This window comes from Seriola dumerili, unplaced genomic scaffold (genome assembly GCF_002260705.1).
Source record: "Seriola dumerili isolate Sdu_G_001 unplaced genomic scaffold, Sdu_1.0 BDQW01000433.1, whole genome shotgun sequence".
Taxonomy (NCBI): Eukaryota; Metazoa; Chordata; class Actinopteri; order Carangiformes; family Carangidae; genus Seriola; species Seriola dumerili.
Genome location: NW_019174688.1, coordinates 173,416 through 193,212, shown reverse-complemented (window position 1 = coordinate 193,212; position 19,797 = coordinate 173,416). Strand labels below are relative to the sequence as shown.

Below are 19,797 nucleotides of genomic sequence, written 5' to 3'. Positions count from 1 at the left end.
AAATTATTTTTTAAATTAAGTTTAATTAGAGAAAATGTTATTGTTGGACATGTTAAATAGGGGTGTCCTTGAATGTTGTTTGTATTTCCCTTGGAATTAAATGTGGAAACTTACAAAGTTTGCTTCGGAGAAACCAAATAAGAAACCCAGGGATAGTGGCTTATCAATTTCTTAATGTCATGCCTCGCCTGTTCTGTTTCCTGTTTTATTTTGGTGTCTAACTCTCCTCTCGTTTCAGATGCACTTCCTGCCCCTTGTGTGTTGCCCACCTTTGTGATTGCCTGCCCCGCCCTGATGTGTTTCACCTGTGCCACATTTTCCCCGCTTCCCTTGTGTATTTAGTCCCTGTGCTCTCTGCTCCCTTTGCCAGTTCGTCTTTGCCTATTGTTGCGAGCGTTCCAGCCCGTATCCTTTAGTTTTTGTCTCCTAGTATTGTTCGACCCTTTTTCTGAACTTTACTCTGCCTCAGCCCAGACCTTTTTGATCTGGTTGCCTTTTCTGACTGACTCCCGTGTACTGAACCGGATTTTATTAAAAGACCTGATTTTTTGGGAACTCGACTGTGTTGGAGTTGTGCCTTTGGGTCTATTCCTGGTGTTTCTGAAACTCTGTCACTTAAATGATTTCATTAATTAATTGTGAGGTACCAGGGGGAACATAATATGGGGAATAATAAAGCACATGGACTAAATAATTAATTTAGTGCCCATGGCCAAGCAATTCAGTCAAGGTCCAATGATTCAATTTGTCATGTGTTGTAGATTTCACAAACCTTAGAGGCACATTTCTGATTTTTTGTGGAGCTGTAAAATTGACATGACTTGACTAAGTTCCTGACCTGATCTGCTCACATTTTCAAAGTCTAAATTCTAACAGTTGAAAGGGTAATTGATCGCTGTAATTGTTCCTCCTGTCTATACTGCCTGCCAGGTTTTCTCTTCCTACTGCAATTTATTTTTTAGAATAAAATTCCATCCTTTACAACTTTGATCTGTTTCACTCAGTCTGCTGAAACCTCATATAAGTTCCACCTTAGAATGTCTTAAGACAAAAGGAGGACTGTGGATTTTGAACCTATCCCTTAATTTGGATACAAATTTGATGACACTTGATTAACCCATAATTTCAATGCACATACTTGAAATTATTGTGGAGCAGTTATGACATCAACAAAAGGTTCATTGTCAATGCTGAATAAATTTGTTACAGTACATATGGTAGCTGGCAGCACTGACGAGCCTTTTGCTGAACCACTGTGCATTACTCTCAGGTCACAACACATTTATCCTGGATGTTACCAAATTTGTTCACTTCCTCCCCCACATCTGGAGGAGGAAGTTTACTCAAAGGGTCAGAGGTTAAAGTTCAGTTGCATACATTAGAGTTGCCATCACCACTTCTCATTAAAACAGAAACAACTAATAAGGGGGTGCAACTGAAGGCCGTCACACTACATGTAGTGACTGAAAGATAAAACGTCTGCTTCACAGACAATACAATGATCTGAGTAGACAGTTCATTTATTGACTTAAATGTCACAATACAAAGATATAGAATAACTTTAAAATATCAAATATCAACATTAGGTCCAAACAATATTGCAGATACAGTACAAACTCTATCAAGATACTGATTTAATTACTGACAAACATGGGTATATTCCAACATTTTGTGGCAAGTATGCAACATAACAAAGATTCTCTTGTTTGTACCTATAAACACTGAACAGTTGAGTTGAGCTTAAATGTGTCTTACACCGTATGTCACACAAGCACAAGTGCTGTTCGTGTGTGCAGCAGCATTTCTATCTGTGTTACACATATTAGGCTAGACAAATGTGTTACAATTAACTTGCAAAGACACCTTCCATTAGAGCGTTTATTTGCAAAGACTTCCTCCATATCTTCATCACACTTCTGAAGTGTTAAAAAAGGGCTACGCTTCAATATTCTTGATGCACATTGGTGTAACATTTTCCCTCAAACTCAATAAGCAAGTTATACAGTAGTCAGAGTTCACTTTTCTGTCATAACTTCCTTTTTTTTTTGCAATTCATTACTTCTGAGTAACAGGAAACACACCCAAAAATTTCACATCAGTGCTAAGATCTAGTACAATTTGACAAAACACAGCAAAGCAGTAAAACCTCTTCTGGGTCCCTCTTACAGTGAGTATTTACTTTATGCTGTAAAAGGCAGATTGCAGGCAATTTAACTCTAAGACTTGGCTGTATATGGTTGACCATATGTGATAGATAACTGCTGTACAACTAAATTATCTGCAGGATTTCAGGATTAATCTCAGAATGTTTTTCCTGGATCAGATGAAGCTGCTGGGTCTGATTAGTCTCATATCTATCCCGGCCTCTTCAGGTGGGTGACATGTTGTGTTTAAGTTTAGAATTTTATGAAGTATTATGTTTATATATATATATATATATGTATCAAATTTGATAATAAAATACTAATATAAATTCTGGTGTGGTTTTGTTTTCAATACAGGTCAAACCTGGAACATTACTGTCCAGCAACGCATTAATGCAACATTGGACTCAACTGTGACCATACCATGTCATTTCAGCAATCCGAAAGAATATGACACTGATGATGTTAAGGTTTATTGGAAAACCTTTGGGAAAACTATTGAAATCAATGACAAGGACAACAGGGCTTTTGTTTACCACCCAAATGAGACATTTATGCTTGAGAATTACAGAGGAAGGACCACGCTCATCGGTGATATAAAGAAGAAAAACTGCTCCCTTCAGATCCTAGGATTCAAACTTGATGATGAACGAAAGATCTATATGAGACTTAGCATAAAGCAAAATTATAGTTTCATTAACCACCCTGTCAACATTTATGGGTCTGGTAATAATTTCCGTAAAATATTTGGAATATGATTTAAATTATATTTATTGAGTAAAGGGGTGTTAAATTAATATTTCATGTTTCTTCCACAGGGCCAGGTGTTACCCAAGCCGCTAATGACCAAGGTAGAACATTTAAGTTTTTATGATCTTATTTACATTTATAAAATTTGTGTCTGTACTCCTCAATGTGTTAATATGCTATAAATTAGTACTTTCAAAATGTTATAGCAAATAGGTATCATGGGGAAAAATGTAATCCTAATGAAAACTCTCACAAATTATTTATTTTTTGTAGCTGTTACAAGTCTGCCATTTATCAACTCTCTACCCACAAGCAGTAAGTTTACATGTTAACACTGACTGTTTCAAACTAATATTTAAACACCACAATTTGTAATTCAGTTTCCTTTACTGAAGAGATCGCTGTTCGCAGCAATTTTCTCCACAGTGAGCACGACCCTGGGGAATTCACAGATGTATGTGGCCATCTTCATACCAGTTTCTGTACTTCTGGTCATTATTGTTATTGCTGGAATTTTCGGTTGCATAAAACACAAAAGGTAATTTCCCTTTTAGATCATTTGTAAATTTAACATGGCTTGCAAGTAAGCTAAATTATTTATTGTTTAATGACTGATCCTGGTGTTATCCTTACATAAACCATGTGCAGATCATTTAAAATCCACTCATGAAATCTGATAGTTTCTTTGCTTGGATATTTGAACTTCACTGTGCAGAATGGTCAATATCTGGTCAGTGTCTTTGCTTATATTCATAATCACTTGAAGTAATTTGCCATCAACAATCTTTTTTTTTTACAGGTCAAAGTCTTTCACCAGGGAAGAATCTGGATATTATGCAAATTTTAGCAGAGCATCATCAAACCAAGCCCAAAGGTTTGTAGAATGGTTAAAAGAGGAATGTTATTTTTCATCACTGTGTATGTGTGTAAGCAATATAAAAACTAGACACATGAAAATTAAAGATGTTTGTGGAGACTTTTGACTACATGTGAATAGACACCCTGTTAATAACACATTTCCGATCTCGTGTTTGTCAAATTGGAAACTAAACAAGTTTATTTTGTCTTTTTAGCGAAGCATCTTGCAAAAACCATGAAAAAAAGAAACTCTCTGAACTAAAGGCCATCGACGAACCTGTGTACATCAATACTGAGGTACAATAACCCCAATCATTTTTGTTTTAATACAAGAAGACAGTAGCTAAGACAAAAAAAACACTGACTCTTTTAAAGCTAACCTTGCTGTAACCCCACTCCTGTCTTTGCAGGCCCTCACAGGTCAGATGGATCAAAGTATGGATCACATAGACAATGTATATGCAAATGTGGATTATACAAAATAGCACAAAAGATGCATCTAACAAATCTATTTTGACTTAAACTTAGTCTTAAATGTAGTCTTTTTTCCTGCAAACATGTGGTATGGGTGGCAACAGCATTATGTTATCACAAGAAAGAAAGGATGCAAAGCATCTGCAAAGAGATTTTACGGATATATCATAAAAACTGCATCATTGTAGAACAACGGAGAGCAGTTACAATTATTATTTATTTATTGACTCATGGTTGCAGAATTATGAGAAGACAGCCAGGTAAAGCTGTAATATTTTTTAGAGATGTTTCAGACAAAAATATTGCCTGTTATCAGTTATGATAGTGTTTCTTTACCAGCACCGTAAAGACCAAGCTTTTTTTTTTCCTTTCAAATGTCAGTTGACACCATACCATTTCTCTACTGATTGATCCCCAGCCCTCCCCTTAACCCAAACCAAAACAACATTAAATGACAAACAAAAAATCTTAAGATATGTAGAAAGGACATGAAATAGCCAGGAAAGGGGCATGCTGCAAAATACAAAATCCCATGAAATCCCTTTAAGTCAGCCAGTCTGTTAAAATCCAATACTGTAAAAAGGTAAATTTCCATGTCTTTTTTTTATTTATTATAAAGCAGGTCTAAGTGCTAAATACTATGGAAGTATCAAAACACTCAATCCACAGAGATGTGCACACAGCCTGTATTCAAAAACTGAGCCTTAAACAGGCCGTCAAGACTTCTGTAATTTTCTGATGTCACAACTATACAGTTACTGCCCCCAGCCATGCCTGAACCTTTAACATTTCTTATTGGATAGTCAATCAAACAACCACAAAGAGGTGCAATACTACAAAGATGACATGACTGTATTTCATGTCTCTTTCAGTTTGGTGTCAATGGCCATAGACTAATGGAGTTACAAATAGCAGCCATTATGTTATTGTATACTACAATATTTAAAGTTGTAAGACATTCATTTATTACACTGATTTATTACATGGTGTAACTATTAATAATGTACAGTATATTATTGCCGAGAACTGAACCATTTTAGTTTGGTTTAGTTTAGTTACAATAACCATAGTTTATTTTCCATAAGTGCAATCTTTCCTTAGTTGTACCATGAAACCCTGTTCCACAGCTCACATAAAACTAAGTCTATCAGCGTGATGATAAAGGATCCTGTAATGTTTTTCATGGTTGTTTTGTATTGTTAGTATGTTGCAGTACAATGAGCAGTGATGCACAAACTATATCAAGCATTTAGCAAATCGGTTTTGCAAGCTGTTTGTTGCACCTCATGACTGGTGTTCTTTTTTCTGTGGAACTTATTCATGTAATCTTCCAAATGAACCTAAAGACAGCGGAGGAAGGGCTAATGTTGTATACTGTATTTCTCAACATGTTTGCCAATGCGCTTCCTGTGTTAGCTGTGCTGGGCTCCAACTTCTGTTTTCTTTTTTAAGTCAGTCTTCTATCAAGAGATTAAATTATTACTTGTAATGGGATGTTTAAGTTCACGGCACCATCAAAAATAAACGGTTAAAAGACGATGTTGTTGCTTGTTCTGTGACCTGCGCTGTCCCATCCTCTTCTACTGCAATGCAACCGTGGAAATGCCTGTGGTAAATAAAGTGGAAGTTTGTGAAGCTGTTGTGGTTACTGTCTTCTGCTTTTTGCTTTCATTTTGGTGAGCAGTTGTTGCAGAATTCCTGAAGTCCTTGAACTTTGCATTCATCCCCTCTCCTGAACAATGTCACACACAGTGACAGTGTCACTTATTGTGTTAATATATACTTTGGTAAGTGATCTCACAATTGTACACATTCTACTTGCCATGCTACTTGCCACGTGACAGTAACTGTTCAGTGGCCAAGTGTGAAAGAAAAAGAAAACTCACCACAAGTAACAAAACAAATGAAATTAATGTACTGATACTTGCTCCATTTAAGGAAAAATCACAGTTACTGGTTAATCTTCACTATCTGATGCATTATATGTATGAATAATGTATATTTTAATTATTGAGAAAAACTAAATCCATAAATGTCAGTACAATTACCCTTTGTAATCTAGTTTACACCAAACAAAGGCAGGAGTAAAGAATAAGACTTTCTCTACCTTGGCTGTATCAGTGTCTTACATACTTGGCAATGGCTTATCTTCAGAGCTGAGAGTCTGTTGTCTTCCCAGGGTTTGTTTCTCAGGCCATTTTCAATTGTGGAGTTCGTTTTTCATGCATCTCCTGACTGTAATTCCTCTTATGTAACAGACCAAACTAAACATTAACCTTTAGAGCCACATGCAAGAACATTAACTATACTGCTAGAGTCCCATCCTTTCCATATAGGATACTTTGCTGTCACACTGAAAATGACATTTTTTCTTTGTGAGGTTTTAAGATCTAATTTGACTGGTTGTCACATGACTTTTTAAAATATGGCAATGTGCCTGAACAGCAAAGTGGTGACATTTAGGAATGAAAACTTCTTCAAAAGGGCATGTGGTTAACTGTGGTATTTCCCTCAACAACGCAACAACAAAAATGCTTAAAATAACTGAATAATAAATATACATATAAACAACAAATAAACAGTTAATTCAATTATCTTGAACCTCTTCTGTAGTCTGCTCACATGTTTTCTCTATTGCAAACTTTTGGCCCTCATTGGTTGACCCCAGGGCCTTTAGCTTAGAACAAAAAATGTCCGTCTTTTTCATTATCAGTGACATACTGTAGCATCTGTGCATGACTGGAACTTGGTGAGCTCTGCCATTTCTTCACATATTCATTTGTCTGTGAAAAAAGTATCAGAAAAGTAACTAAACAATGAACAAACAGGAGAAAGTATCAGCATGGGAAAGTAAACAGCTTCTGTCTCTGAGGCTAATGTCGCATATAACCACCAATTACTCACACGATGAGCTCAACGCTTTGTAAAACATTTGGCAACACTTGCAGTTTTAAAGGGTGAAGCTGGACTATAAATATAACACACAAAGACACTGAACCAATCTCCCCAGCACTGCAAGTACAGGCATATTCACTGTTAAAAGGATTCAGAGGTGAGTGAGTTATTGGTATGTGTGCAAAAATACAATGGAAATGCAGTGTTCTCATTGTCTTTATGATTTTTTTCTTTTACAGTTTTTTCCATTAGTGATGGAGCTGAAGTTGTGGCTTTGCTTTCTGTTGGCACAAGGTGAGTTTCAATTTCTGTTGCATAAAATACATCATCTTACTCTCAATGATAAATCAATGTTCCTTCTTATTTCCAGTGACCCACGGTGTCCAGCCCCCTCGTGGCCAATGGATAGCAAAAATACCGACATCGATTCCTGCCCTGCAGGGCTCCTGTGTGGTTATTCCCTGCATCTACACCTACCCCAAGCCCAACTCAAACGCAATCCTCAACAGGTGGAGAGGATTCTGGAGAAAGGGGAACAAGATTGTCTCAACCAATCTCCCCAAATGGAAAATGACCAATGAGTACAAAAAACGAACCCAGTTCTTGGGGGATCTGAAGTTACGCAACTGCACCATGTTGCTGGATGGTGTCAGGAATACTGATGTTGGACCTTTCTACTTCAGGATTGAAATTCCACAATACAAAAGCTTCTCTTACACCAAAAACCCAGTGTCCATTGATGTTACAAGTGAGTATTGTATAGATTATTTGAGTGGCAACACATTGTTAATAATGTTTAATTCATTGTATTATGAATCATGTTGGTATAATATTTAATTTCTGTAGGTGATCCACAGCCTCCATCTCTGACTCTGAGGGTGACTGATAAAGTCAAGGCCTTCTGCTCTGTGTCTCACTCCTGCCCATCTTTTCCCCCTAAATTCTCCTGGAGTCGCTCTGGAACCGTCACGCACCGATCAAAGCGGCTGAATGAGTGGAAGTGGGAAACAGTGTCAGCCCTGACCTTTAAACCTCTACCCGCTGACTTCAAAATGCCTTTAAACTGCACAGTGCAATACAGAGGAGGCAAGCAGGCAATGAACTCCACGAGAATATGACGTAAGCCCAGTGCATGAGCTAAATATCTCCTTTCATTCTGTATGGTAAATGAATTCACATGTCATGTACTGCATGTCATTAAAATGTAATATCTGACAGTCACTATTCTTTTCTGTTTACTCAAACATTGACAGCTGATCTTGTCCACTGTGAAATGGAGAGATATTGCACCACTATCTGGTATGATAACAGAGATACTGTTAGACTAGTAGCAGATCTCCAGAGCACAATACAGTAAATGTCTACACTGTCTACACTGTGATACATAATTAAGAAATACACAACACTTCCTGCACACTGTAACGACCAGAAGTGACGGCCTGTTCTCTTTAATCAGCGTCACTTTCATGATAAATCCTCTGCCACCTCATATCTGGTGTGTTAATGGAACAGTTTCAATCCAGAAATGGCTCACTGTTTAAGGCTTTGAATGTGATCAATATGATTTTATTGTGTCTGATTAACATTAAATACTATGTAAATCCAACCTTATTTCTGTGTTTACTGCGTTTGAAAAGTATGATTGTATAAAAACAAGGAGGGTAAGATGGGGAAAGATGTTCCTTGAGAATGCTGTCTGTTTACTGAAATATACTTGGTGTTTGAAAGTGGTTTTACTATGACTCTGCATTGACCACCACAGTTTTAGGATATTGTATTGTGCAATAAATGTAGCAATCCAAAAAATAAGTGAAGGGGCATCTTACAACATTAGGTATTTGCAGATTGTGTCATTTACAAAAAGTGCATTTGATATTTTAGTGTATATGATATCTATTATAAGTAAAAATACATTTAAAAGGCCAAGGGTGCTTCAATGATGTTTAACTTTCAAGGGCTTAAACATAACAAGTTAACAGACAATATTTGAATTCCTTTTATACATCCTAATGAAAAAAAAACTCTATGAATAGAAAATTAGCAGACAGCAAAAAAATTTTGGACAGATCATTTTTTCAAATTTAATTTTGTGAAACTTATTAGGGGGTCTCTCTCTTTCATTTAAAAACAATGAAATGAAATGCTTGTCAAACCACACAGATCTTTTAAAACCAATGAGGAAAAAATAGTTGAAATTAAATCAAAATCTACTACTGAGCATAATTCCGAAATACAGCACAGTCCAAATGCATGTGAGCAACACATAGACATAACTTCACTGACTTTCTGTTATCACGGTTCCTGCCCTAGTCTGGTAACCTTGTTCTCTGTGCCCCTGTAAGCCGCAGTCTCACTCCATCAGGGTCCTGCTACTTTTATAAACTGTAATTCCTCAGTCATCCACCAGATGCCATGGTACCTTCCCTCCTGCCCCAGTTCCCTGATCTTCCCGGCCCGTTCACACACCAGTTTCCAGTTTCCAAAAGATTCACCAGATCATAGCTAATGTGTTGTCCTTCGTCCTTCATGCTGTGAACTCACAGGTGTTGCCACCTTGCCGCCTGTTTGCCTATAAGACTCGGTCATTGTTTCATTAAAGTCTTTTCACTGCACTTGCCTACTTGTCTGGACTTGGGTGCTTTGAGCACCAGCTGTAAAATTAACACCGTTACATGTAGGTGGGCATCTCCCCAACCCCCATCTTAACCAACACATATATATACAGTACCAGTCAGAAGTTTGGACACACTTTCCCATTCATGGAAAAGTATGTCCAAACTTTTGATCTGAGTTCAGAACATAAAATAAATAAGAAAAAAATATTAATAGCAGAGATGCAAAATATATCCATAGAGACTGCAGTGATTTAAATACATATCCATATAAAATACAGTGATTTAAATATACTTTCAGATATAAAACCAACAGTGAGTTTTTGTGTGTTTGTATTTGAAATGTGTGATATTGTTATCTATCAGTCAAGATGGAGCCCAGCTTCCCCTTTGCCTTCCTGTCAATTTCCTATAAACGCACTGTCATGCCTCTTGAGGGTTTGTCCACATTGACCTTAGCCCATGCACGATGTGTTTACTTAGTTAACATGGCAATAATATTACTCTGTATTACCCCTGTATTTTTATATTATGACATTTAAACTGAAGAAAATGCGTCTGGATTGTGCTGCTGTGGTGGAACAGAGCACAGTGAACCTGTTGCTTTTGCAGCAGTGCACAAAATGGTCAACACTTCAGCTGCACTCACCAGGAAGCTGACACTTCAAAACTTTAGCAGCTTTGTTCATATGTGTCACTCTGTTAAAGCAAAGAGGATATTCAAACAGCACACTGTAGTGGGCTAACTTGTGCAGTATAGATGACTGAGACTATAAAAATCAGGAGTTATCAAACCAATATGCATGTAAATTATGAAAGTAGTTTAATAGTGATTTGTCACAATAAGCAGCATTGTTATAGTCCTATACACACAGTATTATTGTTGATCAGACAAGCAGACAGGAAAAGTTCTGGACAAGAGAAACTGACTGCAAACACGAGCACATTATTCACAAAGTTACTTGACGACATGAACCCATTATGTAATATGTGAATTGCAGGATACAGAAAAATGTTTTTATGTAATATCCACATAAAATAGCACTAATTCAGTGTTTCTTTTTTTTTTTTTTTTTTACAAATTTCTTGATCCACATCATCTGGACAACACGCAGAGAGACTTCAGCCACACTTCCAGTGAATTCAACCATGTTACATATTGGCGTATATAGCATCATCCCAGTCAGTCTGTAGAGGAAATAAAGTTAACTAGCTCTCCTCTGTGATGTATGGGAATAATGAATGAATAAAGAAAATTTCACATACCTCCATGTTGCCATATACATGATCATTGTCATGATATCCAGGGATATGTATGTCATCATAGTCCATCTCTTTTCTGAGAACAACAAAAAAACATTTTTTGACCAAATTGTACACACAGTAAAAACACATAACACCATGCAAGATTAGCTTCCTTGTGTCATTCTAAATCATGAGTAGTTTTATTTATTGCAAGCAGAGGTTAATAACTGTAACCTTTTTGTTGTAGCGTACTGAGAGATCTCTTCAGCTGCTGTCATGGCACTTAAATGTTGTGCTGGCATATCTCCAGATTTCCCCCTACTGGAAGAATAATGATTTTTAATTTAGGACCCTGAAAACAAAATATTAATTGACCCTTTACACAACCAATGAAAGCTGTATACAAAACTGTATACAGGCTATCATGACCTAAAAAAATATATCTATATATATATTACCAAACCCACTGCTCCAATAGAGGTGAAAGTGAAGTGGATTGACTATTATAAGACACATTTCCACTCTATATTAACAAATACCTCCATGTGCATTTTATGTCATTCATATAAGAATGTTATGGCTACAAAAAGAACAAAGACATAACTGAAAGGAAAAAAAACTGAATAATTTTTCTTCTTGAGAGGAAATATTTTCTACACCAACTTACCATTTTATGACAAACCCCACTGCTACTAAAACTATCACCAAAGCCACCACTGCTCCAATGGTGATGGCAATATAGAGATTCTGCATCTTACCTATCCAAACAGAAACCATGTGCAGTCACTTTTCTGTTTTAGTGTAATTCATGGCAACAGTCTTTAGGCATCTTACACATGTCATGCACTCTACAAATTTTTCCTTACCGGTGACGGGTAAAGAGAGTGTGAGTTTGGCATTGCCCTCAGTGTTGTTTGCCAGACAGAGGACGAACTCAGAGGATCCAAACTCTCCCTGCAGAGTCCCAATGGTAACAGAGCCATGTTTCTCTACCTTGGTTCCTGGCAGGACTCTGTCCGAAAGTACAAAATGGAGCGTGCAGGGAGGCTTGGACTCCACAATGCACATACACTTTACCATACCCCCCTCTGAGGAGCAGGACGAGACGGTCTTAATCTCAGGGGCATCTGTAAGGACAAGTAATGCAGTTATGAGTTGGCCTTCTATTATATGTGTTGAAATAAGAATGATCTTCTTTATCATTACATTTTGTGGATTGCTTACTTACATAACACACTGAGCTGCACAGGGCTCGACTTGCCTCGTCCTTCTGTGTTGATGGCAGTACAGTACAATGCACCTACGTGTCTGGACACATTTGGCAACATGTAGTGGTTTCCCCGATGCAGCTGAGCACCTTTTTCATTATGCCACTCATAGCTGCTGGCAGGAGGATGAGCATCACTGGAGCATTTCAGCTGCACAGCCTCTCCCTCCTTTACATCTGCCTTGTACTCAACCTTCACATTCACTGGGGCGTCTGCATGGAAACATGGTGTTCATGATACCATGACGTTCTTTACAGATACATGTTCACATCTTGTAATGTCAAAGCACACACTTACGCTTTACTTTGAGGACCTTGGCTGCCTCCTGTTTCCTCCCTCCCTTGTATGTTACGGTGCAGAGTAAAGGCTTGTTGTGGTCAGCATAGGTAGGGCGAAAGGTCAGATTAGCTGTTACTTTCCACTGGCCATCGTCAAACTGCGGTGATTGGATCTGCTCTCCAGAGTGACTCCAGTTGAAGACAGGAGGAGAGGTGGGGCAGGAGGGAAACACAGAGCAGGAAGCCACCTCAGTCTGGCCCTCCACTACTTCCTCTTTCACAGAGACAGCCATGTTTAGTTTACCTATAACAACAAGACAGATTATGATAGGTAATAGCAAATATATGGTTACTGAAATGCATTTAAGAGAGAACACTTAATCTACTGGGCTGTTCAAATTTATGTCTTTTGAGACTTTGTATGATCCTTACTAGTCTCAACATTGCTGCTGAAATTAAATAAGGTAATGAAATCACAAGACCTGAAAATAAGTTACAGAGGAATGTGGGGTAAAGGTTTAGTTCCTGTGTTATTCTAGTGGTTGCCCCCAAATACAGATTCAGTTCTGGTTAAAACTACAATTACTGCATTGCGGTTGTATGACTTCCCCCAATCAATCAGCAATTTGAAGGAAATATGGTCACATTCTCCCCTCTTTACAGTGTTGAATAATGGTTGTTTTAAAGTGGTTTTTCAGAACATTGTGTTGTAACAGTGAAGTTGATGTTTGACCATTTGGATATAATATTACTTAATTTTATCCTTATAGACATTCGAGTTAAATTATGTCACAATTAGCGTATTAATTTGTGAGTTATGGCTAAAAACGTGTTTTGTGAGGTCACAAATTGCCAGAAGAAATTAAATTCCCTCTGGGCGTTCCTGATATATTACATTCACAATAATGTGAGGTCACCATGACCTTGAACTTTAACCTTTGTTCACCAAAAGATGACCAGTTCCTCCGCTAGTCAAAGAGGACATTTGTGCCAAATTTGAAGAGGTTCCTTCAAGGTGTTACTGAGATATTGCATTCACAAGGCATAAAACCTTGTTTTGTGAGGTCATCAAGACTTTGGCCCTTAAGCCCCCAAAATTAAATCCAGTTCATCCTTCAGTCCCAGTGTAGCAGCTTGGAAAAGGGCTACATGTTCAGTTTTATTGAAACAGACACCACCTCTAAATTTTTGTTAATAATTATGAACTTTACTAACATTTTCATGTACTCTTTATATTGAGGTAATACACCTTTCAGTCAGTAGTAGGCGCTCTGGTGCTGTTGCGGATTTTCCGGAGGGATTATAGTGACAGACTCTGCACAGGTGCAACTCAGAAGTAAACGAGCTCTGGCCTGTTGATCACGCTAACTTTGGTCCTCTCTCTATCAATCCACAGGTAGGCCTACTGTAAAACTCACTTTAGTACTGTTCTAAAACTAATGTAGCAGCGGTGGTGTTGTTTTGAAGTGTGTTCAGAGAGTTTTGAGATGTGTAAGATGAGCAGCGAGTTTGTTTTTGTAGTAGAATGTCTCAGCGTGCGTCGCCATGCTGACGGTAATCGTCACAGGAACGTCAGTAAGCACAGTAGTTTCACGAGTGTATGTATTTGACACTAGTAATCAGTAACATGCTTAAATATGTTGTAAATGTTGTTAGGATGTTAGCCAGCCAGTAGCGAGTAAATAGGGAAAGGAGAAATCCCACATTTCAACTAGCTTAGCTTTTGCCGCCATGCCCTAGTTATCTCGCTGCTGCCGCAGTGTGTGCGTGCGTGTTTGAGTTTTGGTAGTGTTGACAGAGTGTGTGTATTATAGTATGCTAATGTGTCTGCGACAATAGGAAAAAGTATAACAGAATGACTTACTTAATATTATTTTATTATTATTTTAGTACTTTGAGTAGTATTGAGTATTTTTGTACTTTTGTTTACATTGAATACATATTTAGTTTTTCTGAATTTATGTTTCCTTATTTTCTGTTGGTCAGAATGTTTTGTGTTGCTTATTGTAGTTTCGGTAGTACATATTATTCGTACCTAGTGAAAATGTGGAGATTGTTAAGTAGGAAGTGGATGAAATTGTGCTCAGAAATAAACAAGCTCAGGCCTGTTGAAAATGCTAACTTTGGTCCTCTCTCTATCAATCCACAGTTCTTTTTCTTTATATTGTCTGCACAGTGCTCTCCAGCCTGTGTGCCTCTTGCTGCCGGTCCAGATTGCCCCTAGGTCTGGTGCAGGTAACACAAGTGAATGTTTGTGGTGTGTGTGTGTTTTCACAAAAGCAGAATCCAAATCCCGGTCACATAAATTCAACATGTAGGAATTCTTAAGATGGGTTTTATTTCCCTTGAATATCACAATGTCTGGAGAAATGAAACCTAATTTCCATTGTTTTATGAAAAAAGTTATTTGAAGCTAGAGGAGGGCAGCCAGTGACAAATGAGGAACTGAGAGTCCAGTGGTTGTTTAGTTTAAATGTTCATGTTTATCTCATTGTGTGCTGTCTGAGAGCTGTGTCTTTTGGGTTGTACAGTATTTACAATATGAACTTTTTCAATACAAGACAACAGAAATACATCATAGTAGTAAACACTGTTGTAGTCTGCTGTTTTGCCTGTAATTCTTGCACAAATGTGATATCACATTTGAAGTTGAAGGAGTCATCCAATTATCAAAGGAGAGTGAACAATTTATTGTAAAATGTTCACCGACCTCTGATCAGTACAAACAACTCGTGTCAGGAATGATGAGCTACAAATGAAAATGTTCAGAAATGCACAGTGTATTAAAGAGAGAAGGGGAAAATGAAGGCATTAACTGTAATGTCAAAGATATTTATTGAAAGTTGTTAATATCACTTACCAGTCATTGAAATAGAGACTCTGTTCTCTTTGAAAGAAAAATTGTTGTAATCTGCAATTTCAATCCTGAAATAAAATGGCCCTTGGTCAGTTTGTTGAAGGGGATCAATCTTCAGTGAACAGTTCCTCTGTGTGACGTCTCCCAGCAGCTCCGTCCGACTCCGATACTGCTGCATGATTTTAGACTCAACTGGGTGATAGATGACGTGACTCGTTGCATCAGTCCAAATCCCAGTGAATTTAGTGACCACCTTGTCTGGATCTGGGTAGTTAAATGTGCAGGGAATCACCACACAGGATCCAGGGAGACCTTTAACTGAGGATGGCACCTGAATGGTCCAGGACGAGGCTTCAGTTTGAACAACTGTGATAAAATGAAGAGAAAGATTTGATGAAATGAAACTTAAAGTGTAGAATGACCACATGCTGAAGAAGAGAGTACTTCAATAGAAATTCGCCTGAACAAAAGAGATAATAATAACGCACCAAAAAAATTATTATTGCTTGATATGAGAATATATCATACCTTTAAAGAGAAGCCACACAAAGAAGAGGGGCCATTTAAAAGCATCCATCTTGTCCTCTTAGGGTCAGACCTGCAAATAAAATGACAAATATTTCCAGTCTTGTGCGGGACTGCTGTTGTTTCCCTCGGAGAAGAGATGACTCGTACTAGTTGATGACCAGTTTCCATTCCACATTTAATACATCACACATGCACTATGTTATCCACTTTTGTCTCATCAGACAGATATTAGGGAAGTCTATTGTATTAATCATCATTTCAGTATTCCTTTTTTTTTCTTTTCTTACCATGTCTTCTGCTATCAACTATCCTCACTTGAGCTGTACATTTTTCAGCTTTTACTGTCACAAAAAAGGGGGGCAAAAACGTACACAAAATGTTGCCGAAAGTGGTGTGAAAATCCACCACACCAGTGATGTCATGAAATCCCATAACATCACTCATATTACAATATTTAAAGTTGTTTCGGCCTATCAAGTACATATCCAAGGACCTTGGATCAGAGCCTCAATATGAAGTGACTGTTGGATAGTCCATCAAACGACCACAATGAGACATGGAAAGACCACGAAGGGGTGCAGTACTACAAAGACAACATGGCTGTATCATTTGTAGTCATTTCATGTCTCTTTCAGTTTACTGTCTTGCTCCTTTTTGTTTCGTTGTCCATGGATGAAAAGTAATGGAGTTATCATAGCAGACATTGTATTATTGTATATTACAATATTTAAAGTTCTTTGGCATTCATTTATTACTCTGAGTAAACGACGTAACTATTAATGTACAGTCTATTATTGCCAAGAACTGATGAAAAAGTGTGTTTTGTTGCTGTGCTTCCAGTTTACATTTGGGCCATTCAGTCAATAAAGAAAAAAACACAGAACCTAGTTGTAAAACTGGTGGATTTTAACTGAGTGTAAAAAATATGAAACGTAATGTGTATACTTTGTCAAACCACACAGATCTTTTAAAACCAATGAGGAAAAAATAGTTGAAATTAAATCAAAATCTACTATTGAGCATAATTCCGAAATAGAGCACAGTCCAAATGCATGTGAGCAACACATAGACATAACTTCACTGACTTTCTGTTATCACGGTTCCTGCCCTAGTCTGGTAACCTTGTTCTCTGTGCCCCTGTAAGCCGCAGTCTCACTCCATCAGGGTCCTGCTACTTTTATAAACTGTAATTCCTCAGTCATCCACCAGATGCCATGGTACCTTCCCTCCTGCCCCAGTTCCCTGATCTTCCCGGCCCGTTCACACACCAGTTTCCAGTTTCCAAAAGATTCACCAGATCATAGCTAATGTGTTGTCCTTCGTCCTTCATGCTGTGAACTCACAGGTGTTGCCACCTTGCCGCCTGTTTGCCTATAAGACTCGGTCATTGTTTCATTAAAGTCTTTTCACTGCACTTGCCTACTTGTCTGGACTTGGGTGCTTTGAGCACCAGCTGTAAAATTAACACCGTTACATGTAGGTGGGCATCTCCCCAACCCCCATCTTAACCAACACGTATATATACAGTACCAGTCAGAAGTTTGGACACACTTTCCCATTCATGGAAAAGTATGTCCAAACTTTTGACTGGTACTTTATTTAATCAAGAAGTCACATTGAAGTTGAGATCTCATTTACAAGTGAGACCTGAGTACAAAAATAAAAATAAATAACAAAAATAAATATTAATAGCAGCGATACAGAATTTCAATGATTTAAATACATATCCATATAAAATACAGTGATTTAAATATACTTTCAGATATAAAACCAACAGTGAGTTTTTGTGTGTTTGTGTATGAAATGTATGATATTGTTATCTCATCAGTCAAGATGGAGCCCAGCTTCCTCTTTGCCTTCCTGTCAATTTCCTATAAACGCACTGTCATGCCTCTTGAGGGTTTGTCCACATTGACCTTAGCCCATGCACGATGTGTTTACTTAGTTAACATGGCAATAATATTACTCTGTATTACCCCTGTATTTTTATATTATGACATTTAAACTGAAGAAAATGCGTCTGGATTGTGCTGCTGTGGTGGAACAGAGCACAGTGAACCTGTTGCTTTTGCAGCAGTGCACAAAATGGTCAACACTTCAGCTGCACTCACCAGGAAGCTGACACTTCAAAACTTTAGCAGCTTTGTTCATATGTGTCACTCTGTTAAAGCAAAGAGGATATTCAAACAGCACACTGTAGTGGGCTAACTTGTGCAGTATAGATGACTGAGACTATAAAAATCAGGAGTTATCAAACCAATATGCATGTAAATTATGAAAGTAGTTTAATAGTGATTTGTCACAATAAGCAGCATTGTTATAGTCCTATACACACAGTATTATTGTTGATCAGACAAGCAGACAGGAAAAGTTCTGGACAAGAGAAACTGACTGCAAACACGAGCACATTAACTAGAATTACTGCCTCGCGGTTTTATGCCTCCGCCAAGCAGACTGGTTTCAGATTACGGTCCTGTTTATCCATAGTCATAAAATATTAACGATTTGTTTGAAATTTTGTCATAATTTCTGTTTGCTAAAGAAGTGTTTTTTGTGGTCACTGTGACCTTGACCTTTGACCACCAAAGGCTAATCAGTTTGTCCTTGAGTCCAAATGGACATTTGTGCAAAATTTGAAGGGATTCCCTTGAAGAAGTATTGCGTTTACAAGGCTAAAATCATGTTTTGTGAGGTCACCATGCCCTTGACCTTTGACCCCTGAAATCTACTCAGTTCTTCCTTGAACTGTCCTAGTGAATGTTTGTGCCAAATTTGAAAGATGTGCCATCAAGGTGTTTCTGAGATATGTATACACAAGAATGGGACGTACGTACATCCGGACGGATGGACAACCCGCCGGCTCTAGCTGTAGCTGGCACAGAGGCATAAAAAAGAACACATGAACAACCAGTTTGTAATATGTGAAATACAGGATACTGAATAATAATACTTATGTAATACCCAAAGAAAATAGCACTAATTCAGTATTTCTTTTTTTTGCAAATTTCTTGATCCACATCATCTGGACAACACGCAGAGAGACTTCAGCCACACTTCCAGTGAATTCAACCATGTTACATATTGGCGTATATAGCATCATCCCAGTCAGTCTGTAGAGGAAATAAAGTTAACTAGCTCTCCTCTGTGATGTATGGGAATAATGAATGAATAAAGAAAATTTCACATACCTCCATGTTGCCATATACATGATCATTGTCATGATATCCAGGGCTCTGTGCAACATTGTAGTCCATCTCTTTACTGAAACAGAAAGTAAACAATTTTTTTTTTTTAACCAAATTAAACACAGTGAATACACATTTTGTAATTTTAAATTATTTATTCCAAACTGAGGTAATAACTAACCTTTTTGTTTTAGCATTCTGAGAGAGCTCTTCGGCTCTGTTTGCTGTTGCGTCTCTCATATAATGTACTGGCGTGTCTCTAGATTTCCCCCTACTGAAAGAATAATGCTTTTTAATTCAGGAACTTTACACAGACTGCTCCAATAGAGGTGAAAGTGAGGTAGTTTGAGTATTATCAGGCACATCTCCACTCTATATTGACAAATACCGCCACATGCTTGACTTATATGTATACCTTTCTTTCTGGTGTCTGTTAACAATAGTCTGTTTTTTTTTTTTTCAACACATTTTTAGAATGTCTTATTCATATAAGAATGCTATAGCTACACAAACATAACTGAGAAGAAAAGGAAAATATTTTTTCTACTTATTTTCAGTGAGAGGAAATATTTTCTACACCAACTTACCATTTTATGACAAACCCCACTGCTACTAAAACTATCACCAAAGCCACCACTGCTCCAATGGTGATGGCAATATAGAGATTCTGCATCTTACCTATCCAAACAGAAACCATGTGCAG

The 19,797-nt window shown here is 37.6% G+C and overlaps 3 protein-coding genes across 5 annotated transcripts; 2 read left to right on the top strand and 1 right to left on the bottom strand.

The window, feature by feature from the left end:
• Positions 1-2,033: 2,033 nt before the first annotated feature.
• On the top strand, positions 2,034-5,861 carry LOC111234064. Of its 2 annotated transcripts, none has more exons than XM_022761976.1 (9): positions 2,034-2,167; positions 2,285-2,372; positions 2,502-2,870; positions 2,963-2,995; positions 3,168-3,209; positions 3,321-3,432; positions 3,694-3,768; positions 3,968-4,049; positions 4,163-5,861. In XM_022761976.1, the coding sequence occupies exons 2-9, from the start codon at positions 2,306-2,308 to the stop codon at positions 4,235-4,237; spliced, it is 855 nt and encodes a 284-aa protein (XP_022617697.1). In that variant the 5' UTR covers positions 2,034-2,167; positions 2,285-2,305; the 3' UTR covers positions 4,238-5,861. The 2 variants fall into 2 exon arrangements, with proteins under 2 accessions (XP_022617697.1, XP_022617696.1); XM_022761975.1 differs by having other exon boundaries at positions 2,037-2,167; positions 3,306-3,432.
• An 81-nt stretch (positions 5,862-5,942) lies between these two features.
• Positions 5,943-8,686, top strand: LOC111234065 (sialic acid-binding Ig-like lectin 14). Of its 2 annotated transcripts, none has more exons than XM_022761977.1 (4): positions 5,943-6,013; positions 7,361-7,415; positions 7,492-7,869; positions 7,968-8,686. In XM_022761977.1, exons 1-4 carry the CDS (start codon positions 5,966-5,968, stop codon positions 8,237-8,239), a joined length of 753 nt encoding a protein of 250 aa, XP_022617698.1. In that variant the 5' UTR covers positions 5,943-5,965; the 3' UTR covers positions 8,240-8,686. The 2 variants fall into 2 exon arrangements, with proteins under 2 accessions (XP_022617698.1, XP_022617699.1); XM_022761978.1 differs by lacking the exon at positions 5,943-6,013 and adding an exon at positions 7,031-7,278.
• A 1,853-nt stretch (positions 8,687-10,539) lies between these two features.
• LOC111234059 (sialoadhesin-like) lies at positions 10,540-16,076 on the bottom strand. The gene is made up of 9 exons (XM_022761970.1): positions 15,910-16,076; positions 15,385-15,747; positions 12,544-12,828; positions 12,207-12,458; positions 11,845-12,105; positions 11,646-11,736; positions 11,213-11,299; positions 11,000-11,072; positions 10,540-10,921 (listed from the first exon to the last, which is right to left on the bottom strand). The coding sequence occupies exons 1-9, from the start codon at positions 15,956-15,958 to the stop codon at positions 10,886-10,888; spliced, it is 1,497 nt and encodes a 498-aa protein (XP_022617691.1). The 5' UTR covers positions 15,959-16,076; the 3' UTR covers positions 10,540-10,885.
• Between the last annotated feature and the right edge of the window lie 3,721 nt (positions 16,077-19,797).